General features: G+C 46.8%; 1 protein-coding gene across 2 annotated transcripts; it reads left to right on the top strand.

The window, feature by feature from the left end:
* Positions 1–51: 51 nt before the first annotated feature.
* TXNL4A (thioredoxin like 4A) lies at positions 52–12,653 on the top strand. Of its 2 annotated transcripts, none has more exons than XM_030336578.1 (4): positions 52–108; positions 379–551; positions 9,207–9,310; positions 12,269–12,653. In XM_030336578.1, exons 2-4 carry the CDS (start codon positions 399–401, stop codon positions 12,438–12,440), a joined length of 429 nt encoding a protein of 142 aa, XP_030192438.1. In that variant the 5' UTR covers positions 52–108; positions 379–398; the 3' UTR covers positions 12,441–12,653. The 2 variants fall into 2 exon arrangements, with proteins under 2 accessions (XP_030192438.1, XP_030192439.1); XM_030336579.1 differs by lacking the exon at positions 52–108 and adding an exon at positions 2,977–3,046 and having other exon boundaries at positions 462–551.
* Positions 12,654–13,039: the final 386 nt, after the last annotated feature.

The following is a 13,039-nucleotide window of genomic DNA, read 5'->3' as shown; positions in this document are numbered from 1 at the left end:
GCGCCGCACGTCGGCGGGCACGCGCACGCTCACGTCGGCGCGCACGCACTGTCCGGCGCGGGTCCACGCCCGGAAGGACCGCAGCGCGGGACTCTCTAGGTGTCAGAGGTGCGTGCGGTTGGAGCGGGAGTGGACGGGGGTCCGGGGAGGCAGGGGGTGGGGAACTGAGGTGGGGGGAGACCCCCTCGGGACCCCGCTCCCGGGCAGTGGCCCGCCGGGCGTCCCCTCGGTCCAGGCCCCCTTCCGAGGGTCTCGTGCTGGCCCTTGCGCCCTCCCCGCGGCGGGACCGAGGGGTGAGGGCGGGGGCGACGCGTGGCCCCCTTGCCGGCAGTGCGGTCTGGCGGGAAGGAGAGGGTGCGTGGAATTCCTGTCCCGCAGGTACCCGAGCGGCCCTGAAGATGTCGTACATGCTCCCGCACTTGCACAACGGCTGGCAGGTGGACCAGGCCATCCTTTCGGAGGAAGACCGGGTGGTCGTCATCCGGTTTGGACACGACTGGGACCCCACTTGCATGAAGATGGACGAGGTCCTGTACAGTATAGCCGAAAAGGTAACGCAGCTCCGCCGCTTCGTGTTGCGTTCCGTGATCAGCTTGCTCATTTCACCGGCATTGCTTTTGCTTGTCTGTTGGGCGGTAGAATTTAAAAGTGAGGTTAGAATCCGTCCAGTGCTCCTTCCTCGTGCCTTTATTCCTGGAGTGCATGCAGCACATTCGCTAGATTAGCACACGGATTCTTACCTTGTGGTGGGAGGCTGTGGTCCTGAAACTATACAGGATAGGTCCTGTGGTTTTTCTGGGAGAAGTTTCCGCAGATTTTCAAATTTTAAAAATGATTCATGATTCCTTCTCTATAGTGCCATGAACAAACGCCTACAGGTTTTGGCAAGAACGATCGAGTTTACTTAAATAGTTTAGTTTAAAGGGTTGTCCATTTTTGCTACCTTGTTTATTGTACTCGTAAAGCAGAACTTTCATGTTAATCTGGTTTTCTTCTAGTCTTTTTTGCCCTTTACTCCACGATGCTCTTTGTAAGTCACTTGATTTATAGCTTAGAGTGATTCATTTGCAGGAGATGTTAGGAGAGAATAGAATTGTGCTTTGTGGTACTAGTTTTCCTGATGTTTAGTGTTAGTCTCCTGGCTAGTCAGTCTTGCTTGATAACAGAAGTGCAGTCATTGGCACTATTGTATAACGGGGGGCTGAGCGCTTTTCTAAATTTCCGCATGGCGATTTTTTTTAAATGTATGTTTATTTTTGAGAGAGAGAGAGAGAGAGGGAGAGACCGAGTGTGAGCGGGGGAGGAGCAGAGAGAGAGGGAGACAGAATCCGAAGCAGTTCCAGGCTCTGAGCTGTCAGCACAGAGCCCATCGTGGGGCTCCCCGCCAACTGCCAACTGAGAGTAAAAGTAATGGAAGCGTTGAAGCCATCTTTTCTTAGGGATAAGGGGTTAAAACAACACCTTTTAGTAGATAGCAAAGATGTGAGGATGTATTTTGTATTTAGGAAAGGAAAAACTATCTGACCTTCAGAACGCCTGGCTGGCTCAGTAGAGCACGCGACTCTTGATCTTGGGGTCATTAGTTCGAGCTCACAATTGGGTATAGTTTACTTAAAAAAAAAAACAAAAACGACTATCTGGGGGCACCTGGGTGGTTCCGTGGTTTGAGCGGCTGACTTTGGCTCAGGTCATGATCTTGCGGTCTGTGGGTTCGAGCCCCGCGTTGGGCTCTGTGCTGACAGCTCAGAGCCTGGAGCTGCTTCGGATTCTGTGTCTCCCTCTCTCTCTGCCCCTCCCCACTCACGCTCTGTCTTTCTCTCTCTCAAAAATAAATAAACATTAAAAAAAAACTATCTGATCTTCTATTGCTAATTTTTACTGTTTCCTATTTGGTAAGAGAGGCAAAGTGAGATGGGGTGATGGCATTGGGGACATTAGGGACCATTCGTGTGTGTCAGTCATCATGAGTGTCACTTGGGATACTTCCCCAAGTGCATCTCAGATATTCTGATTCTTTTGATCTGGGGTGAGGTCCAGAAACAGGCCCAGCTCCCCTGGGAATTCTGATGTGACTTTCAAAAACCCCTCAACAGAGGTCAGGATCAGAATATGGGTGCTGTGATTAGCAGTCATTCCCCTCCTCTTCCCCAAGGAGCTTGAGGAGGTGCCTGGGGAACTCAGGAGAGCGGCAGTTTTCTGACGCTGGGGGTCCTCCCATTTGGGGTCAGAGGGCATAAATGAGGTGGTGCCAGGGGGTCACACCTCGCTTAGGCTATGGTGGTCAGGGGCAGATACTAGCCAGTTGAGTCGAGAATTGCCTAAGGGCACTTTTCTGAGAAGCAAAGTGTCGCTCTGATGACTTTGAAATAACTTCGGGTGTGTGCCCCGAATTCTGTGTTGCAGGCGACCGTGTGAACACCAGGCGACGTCCAGCTCTCGCCGCCCTCAGTGCGAGGGTACGGTAATTAGAGATGTGAGGCTCGTTTGGCTTCTCATATCTGAGCAAAACCCAGCAAAATGCTTTTAGCTAGGAGACAGATTTTGTGTGTGAATGTAAGTTTTTAGGGACTTTTACCAGAGCTGTTCTTTTCTCATCCGTTTCTGTCAGTTACAGACGAATCACTGTCGCTGGTGGACGTCCTCTTCCTGGTATTGAACCTGTTGATAAGAATGGCTTAATTAGGCTCATTTTGAGTATTTTTCTTTGTTTTTTTTTAAGGTAATTTTTTCTTTTGTCCCAAAATTTGGATTTCTGTCCTAATAAACTTTTAATATAGTGTTATAGTATAGTTATTAAAAATGCAAACTTGAAATGCATCACAAGATTATTGTTTTATTTTTTTCTTGGTATAAAGGCAAAATATGAGTTTATAATTCTGGAAGCCCTTTTTGGGGAATCTCAACAGGAATATTTGAAATTTAAAGTCTTAGTATAAAGAACAACTTAACTCTCTATTTAAAAATCTCCCTCTGCAGAAATGGCAGATAGTGGGGGATCTTCCTCATCTTGTTACGAGCCCTGTTTGGATACCCCAGCTGTTTTAAAGTGAGTAAAAGTTGCGCCGTTTAGGCTGGACTTGATTAGATCGTTCTCCTGGAATGTAGTGTGTTGACTTGATGCTTTGACGTTGCCGACCTCCCGACCCCACCTCATGCTGGAGTAGTCTGGAGCTGCTCTGAAGACGTAAGAGATGTGCTGAACGATTTGACAGATGTCTGGAGCTTGCTGGAGTGGTAATAAGCAAAGCTTCCTGATTAACAGCAGATTTTATGCACAGCTTCAAAGAGAGACTGTTTGGTGTATCTCTGAGCTGTCTTGAGCTGTCTTGCCGTTTTGTAGGAAGTTTGTGACAGCTCACTGTTACCGAAATCCCATAATGGGGAAGAATAAAGGGGACATTTAATTTTTGTGTGTTAAAAGCCCAAATAAGTAGTTTAAAATATGCAAAACTTCAATGATATCATTGACTCATGAGCATGCATTCTCATTAAATTGTATATAAGACAAATATATGTATGGAACATTTTAGAAATGACTTTAGAGAAGAGCATTTTTTTTTTTTAATGTTTATTTTTGAGAGAGAGCATGAGCGGGGGAGGGGCAGAGAGCAAGGGAGACACAGAATCTGAAGCAGGCTCCAGGCTCTGAGCTGGCAGCACAGAGCCCGACGCGGGGCTCGAACCCACGAACCACGAGATCATGACCCGAGCCAAAGTCAGCCGCTCAACCGACTGAGCCCCCCAGGCACCCTTAGGGGGATCATTCTTAAACCTCGCATAAAGTAAGTTGAACTCTACTGGAAGTTGATGTTCTCATAAGAGCCAACAAAATGTGTATGTTTGCTCTGGGTTTGTGTTTCTGGAAATAACAGTCTTGCAGCTAGGAGCAAGCTATGAGGGGCAGTAAGGGTAGAGACCAAGCTTGTTTCTGCTGCTTACTACCCGTATGACCTTAAATAACTTGTCTGTGTGCCTCATTTTACTCATCTGTGGGAAAGGGATGGTAGTGCCTAACCCAGAGGGCAGTCATGAGGATAGAATTAATATAAAAGACTTCCAGAACACTTCTTTTCTCATAATAAGCAGTATGTTCCATAATTCTTAGCCACTGTTGTTAGTATCGTTACCACTCACATCGCAGAGTTTTCGAGAGTTATTGTTGAGCTAATCAGGCAAATAGTAGTGGGGGAAAATAAAGTTATCGTGCAGTTTTTTGATGGCTTTGACATGAATTATCTAAAAATTGACTTATAAATAAAATACATAGTGCCAGTTGGCAGCCGATAAGATTTTTTCCAGCATTTTAGGTGGGTTCTTAGCCAGAGGAGGAGTCCCATACAAGAGGGTGGAGTGGTGGTTGGGGTCATGTGCCAGCCTCAGTCTCAGTGATGTGCAGGAGTTACTTTTTGGAGGCAAGTTGAGCGGCTTGTAGAAGGACTACCGAACAGTTTAATCAGCGACTTGGTGACGAAGAAGGAGGGGTGCTTATAAAACGTGTAGGCAGTCGGGTTGGAAATCATAGTTACTGTTGTAGACAATCAAAAGAATACGTACATTAAGAAACAACTTGATAATAAAAATGAAATTTGTACATAGAGTCGTTGGTTTTTAAAAGATACTGTCGAACAGCCAATTAAAATTACTGCAAATATAGCAGGCAAAATACTATTTTAGACATAGTAGACTTAGGCGAATAAGTTTAAAGTACCATTTAAAAAGATGACTCCTAGAAAATGAAATAAATAAATAAATCCTGTGGGTAGAGAGGCAAGGAACCTAAAAAAGAGGAAATTCTCATGGTTAAGGAAACTTCAGAGACACACACATTAAAATAGTGTGCTATCGTTTCTTAGATATAGCAGAGCTAAAAAGGTGAAAGTTAATATTGAGGTACCTGTAGAACGGATCTCCTTGCAGGAGGCAGTTTGGCATCGTATAAAAAGCCTTGAGAATAGTCATACCTTATGCCCAGTAACCCCGCGTCTTCAATAGACGAGGTTTTATGCTCCACAAGACCTTTGCTATAACTTCTGTCATACCTGGAAACAACAGCAGTGTCTCATGATAGGAGAACATGGTGATGACCGTGAGCTCTAGCGTTTGAACCCTGAGACGCATCCTGTTGCCAGGTGGGAAACAGACCTGTTCTGTGGTCCTCACGATGGCTCCCAGAGGTAGGTGCTGGCACGTAGTTTGTCCAGGCTCAGAAACAGACGGTTGGGATTTAAACTGGGAATGTCCTGTTCACGGGATGGAATGTTATGTGGCTGTTAGAAGTTATCTTCTAAGAGCTTCTTCAATAACATGGGCATCAGTTAATGACGTCAGCTGGAGAAAGCAGAATGTATATGATTTCCTCACAAGTGAGCTTGTGGGTCTGGGGAAACGGAAACACTTTTTGCTTTAAGACACCCATACTATTGATTTTATTTGACGGTCCTATATTTTTAAGTTTTGGGTTTTTTTTCCTTTTAGGTAGCCTGTATACCCCACATGGGCCTGAACTCCCACCCTCAAGATTAAGAGTTGCACGCTGTTCTGACTGAGCCAGCCATGTGCTCCAGCCCAGTGTTTTTTAAACAAGTTGTATAACTTAAGGGCATCTGGCTGGCTCAGTGCGAAGAGGATGCAACTGTTGATCTCAGGGTTATGAGTTCAAGGCCCACATTTGGGGTAGAGTTTGCTTAAAAATACGGGGCTGGACACATAGTAGTAGTTTTTCTTTTTTTCTTTTTTTTTTAAAAATTTTTAATGTTTATTTGGTTTTGAGAGGGAGAGAGACAGGGTGTGGGCAGGGGAGGGGCAGAAAGAGAGAGGGAGACACAGAATCCAAAGCGGGCTCCAGGCTCTGAGCTGTCAGCACAGAGCCCGACGCGGGGCTCGAACCCACAGACCGCAAGATCATGACCTGAGCCAAAGTCGGACGCCCAACCGACTGAGCCACCCAGGTGCCCCAGTAGTGGTTTTTCCATTCCATTTCTATATTTTCAAAATGAACATTATTTGTTTATGTGTATTTTATTTTTGAGAGAGTGGGAGTGAGGGAGGAGCAGAGAGAGAGGGAGACAGAGGATCTGAAGCAGGCTCAGTGCTGAGAGCATAGGGCCCGACGCGGGTCTCCAACCCACAAACCTCAAGACCACCACCTGAGCCAAAGTCGGACACTTAACCTGCTGAAGCACCCAGACACCCCAAAATGAACATTTTTTTTAAAATTTTTTTTTAATGTTTTATTTATTTTTGAGACAGAGAGAGACAGAGCATGAACGGGGGAGGGGCAGAGAGAGAGGGAGACACAGAATCCGAAGCAGGCTCCAGGCTCTGAGCCATCAGCCCAGAACCCGACGCGGGGCTCGAACCCACGGACCGTGAGATCGTGACCTGAGCTGAAGTCGGACGCTTAACCGACTGAGCCACCCAGGCGCCCCTGAACATTTTTGTAAATGGAGAAAATACAGTAGACTCCTAGCTTCATTTCACTTTTATAAAACATACACAGAGTTTTAGTTAACTGTAGGCTCATCAGTCGGTGTGAAACGTTCAGACCATGTGGAAAGCATCACGACAATTCATGTAACCCGCATTAGAAGCAGCTTGGATAAATGGTAGCTTTTCCAGGGGAAAGACTGGGTAGGTTGCACAGGTTTCTAGGAAGGCCCCTTGGTGCCGCGTGCGGTTCTCATCTGGCCGCCCAGATGGGTGAGCAGCCCCTTGCTTTCTGCAGGTGTTTGAGCTGCAGGAGCTTGAGAGCCTCCCGTCAGACAGAAGTGGCACCCCACCAACCCTGAGGGCAGGTCTGTTTGAACTCAGCGTTACGTGATTAAGCTCACACTGTCCAAAAACACATTTTTAGTGACATTAATGTGTTTCTTGTATTTCAGAATACAAGCTTATTGTTCAAATTCACTCGATAAGCATTTACTGGTCCCGTGTGAGTCAGGTACTGCTTGGCTCTGAGGACACATCAGTAAAGAGAACAGACGTGGTTCCTAGCCCTCAGGAAGCCTTAGATTTATCTGGAGAACCATAGTGTACTGTACATAGAGGGGAAGAGAAGAATGAAGTACTGTGCTGTCGTTAGTTGTTTTACTTCTGAACGAGCTACCGTTTTCTTCCTCCTCATTGAAGGCAAAGGGAAGTAGGGCCTGCTCTCAAAGTCTCGCTGTAAACACCAACGTTTATAGTGAAGATCATATCGTTGAGTTTGGGTAATTGAATATCTTCATGTATAAAACAGGTGGTATATTTTGATCACTTTAAGAGGATGTGGTTTCTTGTGTCAGTTTCTGCTTTAACTTGGGAGATGTGGAGGTTCTAGGAACTGGAGCCAACTGGCTAAATAATTCACATTGAATCCGAAAGGCGTCTTGGGCTTTCACTGCATTGGCAGTTTACGCTTTAGGGGACAAGTGGACGTGTTTGTTTGGTTTTACTGTGAGGTTAACATCTGTCAGTGTAAGTTGTGATAGCTCTGTTGTATTACATGGAAAGTAATAACGCAATAATGATAGAGTGAAACGTAGGGGTAGGCAGCACCTACGGATGCACAGGGTCCCTTTTGCCGGAAAGCTCTGCAGAGGCGTGTGCTGTGCTCCGGCCCTGCTGTCTGAGGGCCGCGGCAGTATGAAAAGAACACTTGCCACAGAGGCCATCTGGACACGCGGTGTGTGGCACACTCGATTCCACAGCTGCCTTGTCTCTGTCACCAGGAAAGAGGGAATTGGGGGGGTGGCCAGGAGGGGCCCCAGCTCCATGCCTGGGTCCCTCAGTAACTTCCCTCCTTTCGCAGCCAGGCTCTTTGTGGGACATGTCCATATTTAATGCCTTCTGTTGGTCAGACCTCAGCCCTGCGCCGTCTTGCACTGTTTATTTTGAGAGAGAGAGAGAGAGAGAGAGAGAGAGAGAATATGAATCCGAAGCAGGCTCCACGCTGTCACCCTAAACACATGAACCATGAGCTCATGACCTGAGCTGAAAGCAAGAGTCGGACCCTCAACCAACTGAGCCACCCAGGCGCCCCTATAGGGGCCATTAAAATGTCATGTCTTTTGTCGGAGAGATTCTATTTTGGGAATTTGTTCTTTGGAAATAATGACATATGTACATAGATTTAAAGGTAAGAATGTTCACAGGTGAATAATTGGTACTAATGAAAAATCTGAATTATTTATTTTCAGGAAAAATCAGAAAATAATGGAAGAATGATAAACTAATGACATAGCTGTTTGATGAAGTATTATGTAGCCCTGAAAATTGTGCTTTGGGAAAGTATGTAATTTGTATAAGAGAATGCTCATAATTAAAGCAAGATATAAAACACTGAGGCATGGAATGATCACATTTTGTTAAAACAGTATAAACAGATTTATATGTGTGTGTGTGTATGCCAGAAAAAATGGGAAAGAGTTTACCAAAAATATATTTGTAGCAGGGCGCCTGGGTGGCTCAGTGCATTGAGTGTCTGACTTAACTCAGGTCATAATCGCATGGTTCGTGGGTTCACACCCCACATTGGGCTTTGTGCTGACAGCTCAGAGCCTGGAGCCTGCTTCAGATTTCTGTCTGCCTCTCTCTGGCGGTCCCCCACTTGCACACACACACTCTCTCTCAATAATAAACATTAAAAAAAAAAAAAAACATTTGTAGCAATTCTGGTGGTTGGGACTGGAGGTGATTCTGTCTTATTTACAGTTTTCTGAGTTTTCTAAATCTGCTATGATGAATCTGCAATTAGAGAAAAAAATGAAAGAAAATTTGTTGTGTATGGTATTATTTGGAGTAGTAGTCTTAGTATCTGCATGTGTGCACCCCTGAATCAAAAAGGCAGGTGTGCAGCAGATTCTAGCAGTGGGTTTTAAAATAGTGGTTTCCTGTGTGCAATTAAGTATTTGTAGAAGTACAAATCTGGAAAAGTTGAGATAGGTTATTACTAGATCAGCATGAATAACGTACCTGTGGACGTTTTCTGTGGGACTCTCATCACTTGCTGTTGTGAAAATGGTAAAGTGAGGTGTAAGCAGCCAGTTGTCAGGAGCCCGAACGTGCTGAATCATCTCCCTGTGTACTAGCTCTGCTGGGAAAGAATGTTGGGGACTTGGTTTGAAAATTGTCCGCTTATGTACAAATTCTCGTGTTTGTTTTTAACGTGCTTTTGTAGAATAAAAAAATGGTGTGTTACTGTACAGGGTTGTTTCAATCTCTCCTAGGTGAAAAATTTTGCAGTTATCTATCTTGTGGATATTACAGAAGTGCCTGACTTCAACAAAATGTATGAGTTATACGATCCATGCACCGTCATGTTTTTCTTCAGGTATGTTCTCTTAAACTTGTCATTTCAGTTGAATATTGTTGGTCTGGAAGTTTGACGTAATCAGGAGATCTTTATATTTGATGGTATTTAGGTAGTAAAGTCAAGTAACATCGTGAATTTTAAAAAAGTTCTGTCGTGGAGATTTAATTTAGAAAGGAATCACCATTTGATGTTTGGTCAAAATTTCTTACTGTTTATTGTTAATACAGAAGTTGGTAAATAGCAGCGTTAAGCCTCAGACCATGCTCCGAAAGTAGAGCTCCCTGGCTGGCAAGGAATGTGTGCGTGGATGGTATAGGGTGTGGATTAGCTTTATAGTCTGTGTAACAAATGAGCACAAGTTGAGTAGCTAACACAGCACCACTTATGAGCTCAGTGCTGTGTCAGGGTTCGGGCAGGCTCAGTGGGTTCCCGCCCAGGGTCTCACCAAGTCGGAATCAGGGGCTGGGCCCTTACCTGGACCGTCAGCCTGGGAAGAAGCCACTTGGCTCACTTGGGTTGTTGGCTGAATGCAGTTCCTGGTGCGCACGGGTCCGAGGTCTCTGACTCCTTGCTGGCTGTACGCTGGGACCCCTCCCTGCTCCTGGAGGCCCTTCCGCCTTCGAAGTCTGCACAGTCTCTGCGATTTCCTGTTCTGCTTTTAAGGGCTGTGATTGGAATAGACTCATCCAGGTAATCCAGGATTATCTCCTTATTTTAAAGTCAATCGATCAGAAACTTTTGGGACATCTGTCAGAGTCTTTATGCCCCATCATATCACAGTCCCAGGGGATCGGGCAGGGAATTCACAGGGTTTAATGTAGGATTTTGCCTACCAGTCTGCCCTCTGGCTCCGAAAACTCACATCCTTCTCATATGCAAAATCAGGTATGGACAAGGCTTCTTAGGCTCCTGGACACCACTTGTCTGTGGCCCCAGCTCTCCCAGCACACAGTGTGGGACAGCATAGGAAACAGGTCTGGTTTCCCAAGGGGACGTGAGGAGGAAGGGGGCCGACGCCCCAGCCCTGGGAGGGTGCTTGCCTGGATTTTCCTCCCTTTTTCATGAAAGGCATTCGCAGCTGGGCCGTTTTCCAGCCTCCTTCAGCCAGCAGCACATTGGGTTCTGTCATCTCCTTTCGCTGTACCCTCTGTCCCTTGCAGCCGAGTCCCTGGCCTGGGCATCGGGGAAGATCCGTGAGGCACACCTCCCTCTCTTGTGACTGAACGTTTTGGCCTTTAGGGCTTTCCTGGGCTTCAGCAGTAGGTCGTGTGGCTTCCTTTTCCCTGTACCCCCCATTCTGCGGCCGTTTCTGGATTTCAGCACCTTCTGCCGTCTGGAGAGGCTGAGAATTGAGTCTTTGTTCGCAATTCTCACAGGTTGTCTCTCTCGTTTTGCTGTGAGCACCAGGGAGAAACCCAGCACCTTCAAGACTTTGCTTGGCTTTCCTTCAGTTGAATATCTGAGGGCATCAGTCATTGCAAGTCCTTCCCACAGAACCGCAGGATCCCATCGCGATGTCCTGCCAAGTAACAGGGTCCCTTTCCTCCACCCCCAGCAACGCGAGGTCCTCCCTTCCTTTGGAGCCGGCACCAGCTGTGCTCTCCAAGTCCGTGTTTCTTCTCACGGGCTCTTGGAGGCAGTCTAGGCCTTTTCTGTCGTGCTCTTCGAAATTCTCCCCTAGCCCTTCAGGTGGGAGTGAGGCTGAAAAAAAGAAGCCCCCCGCCGTCTGTGCACATGGGTGTTTTAGGACGGAGGCTGCACCAGAGAAGACAGAACGTCTCTTTCTGCCACCCAGAGTTCTAAGACGAGGCGTGGTGGCACTTCAGTTAATGTTTTCACTAAATGTATATATACTGAGTCCTGCCAGGTTTTGTGGTCTAGTGCTGGGACGCGGATCCTGCCGTCAGGGAACTCCGTAGGTTGGGAACAGCTGAGTAAATTAGCAGAGGGAAACAGGTGCCAGAGGGCGGGTATTTATAGGCACACGAATACTGAGTCAGGGTGGCGGGAGCTAAGCGGCAGCTGGGGTAGGTTTGGGATGAGCTCCAGCCTTCTGGGGGACGGGCACACGGCACGAGCTTCATGCTATGTTTGGGAGCCCGAGAGGACACGGAGTGGCTGGTGGGTGATGGTGGGAGACTGGTGGGGGCGGGGGCGGGAGGGAAGGGTCCAGACACCCAGATCCCCCCCGCCAGGGAGGGGGAGGGGCAGGGTCCAGACCCCCAGATTCCTGGGCCAGAGTGAGGATGTGGAATGTTATCCTAGAAGTGAAATTTTGTGGCAGAAAAGGAACGTCGGATTTGCCTTTTGGAGGCTCACTCTGGTTAAAAGGTGGCCAGACCAAAGACTGCAGGGTGGATGGAGCACTTCATTCTTAGGGAAGTGAGAAGTTAAAGTAGTGAAAACTAATCAGTCTTCAGCAAACCTGGAAAAATTAGTGCATCAGGGACAACCAGGGTTACTATCTTCTATAAAGTGCGCATAAAAATCATTGTTAAAAGTAGCCTCTTAAGAAATACATTTGTAAAGAATTGTCTATGTCTCTAATCATAAAAATCCAAAACATTATTAATTTCACAGTGAGTAGGATTTTTAATGAAATGTACACTAGGTGCTCACAAGAGCACCATGAAAGCTCATCCATTGTGTTTCCTGAGTAAATTAGTACAGCCCTCTGGGTCCAAGTGACAAAAACTGTGTCCTTTGAGCTTTCGACTACCCTGTAGGGTATTTGTCCTAAGGAGACAGAGAAGAGTACAGAAAGAGCTTGCTCCCCACGCAAGCTGTGTGTTTTTAAATAGCATTTAGGTTGTTTTCATCTTCTCCTGAATCATGGTGGATCCTCTTGACTGTGTGTTCTTCTCTTAAATGATGTTTAACGAGAGTTTGTAAAGGTGCAAAACAGAAGGCCTCTTCATGGAACTCTTTTTTAGAAGGCTTTTTGTGAGCATTGACCCCCCTGTTTCCTCTTTGCAGGAACAAGCACATCATGATTGACCTGGGTACTGGGAACAACAACAAGATCAACTGGGCCATGGAAGACAAGCAGGAAATGATAGACATAATCGAGACCGTGTACCGAGGCGCCCGGAAGGGTCGGGGCCTGGTGGTGTCTCCAAAGGACTACTCCACAAAATACAGATACTGAGCTCTCAGCCCGTTCTCTGTGCATATAAATGTTGTGGAGTCCTTTTCATGTGGAAATACCTTGAACTATTTAAAGCCTTAGAGCATTTGGACACGAAGAAGTACGGGTTGCATGGCCTCAACTTTCCGGCCGCCGGGCCATTGTATTTTTATATTAGCAAATATCTGTAAATACCTAGCTGAGATAAATAAAATACGCAGTGATGGAAAGCCACGATTGCTTCTTTCTTGAGAAACTTGACATACAGATCACTGATCTTGGTAGTCAGAAATTAATCGTAATCTTTACCATTCGGAGTGGAATTTGGGCGCGTGTCCCATGGGGCCGCCGATGGTTTTATACGCCTGGCCGTGGGCGTCTCTGAGGCCTGCTGTAACAAAGACACAGGCGGGTTGACGCGGAAGCGAGTGGGCTCGCACATCCTGCCGGCTAGGACTCCAGATCCAGGCGTGCTCGGGCTGGGGTCTTTGGGGCTGTGATGGAGAATCTGTTCCCTGCCCCTCCCCCAATTCTGTAGTTTCTGGCAATCTTTGGCTTGACGCTTCACCCGGATTCGTCACGGGGCTCCTCCTTCCTGTGTGCGGGTCTGTGTCCAGATT

The sequence above is a fragment of the Lynx canadensis genome, chromosome D3 (assembly GCF_007474595.2).
Source record: "Lynx canadensis isolate LIC74 chromosome D3, mLynCan4.pri.v2, whole genome shotgun sequence".
NCBI classification, from domain to species: Eukaryota; Metazoa; Chordata; class Mammalia; order Carnivora; family Felidae; genus Lynx; species Lynx canadensis.
Note: the sequence above shows the minus strand (reverse complement) of the source record. Positions and strands in the feature narration are given on the sequence as shown.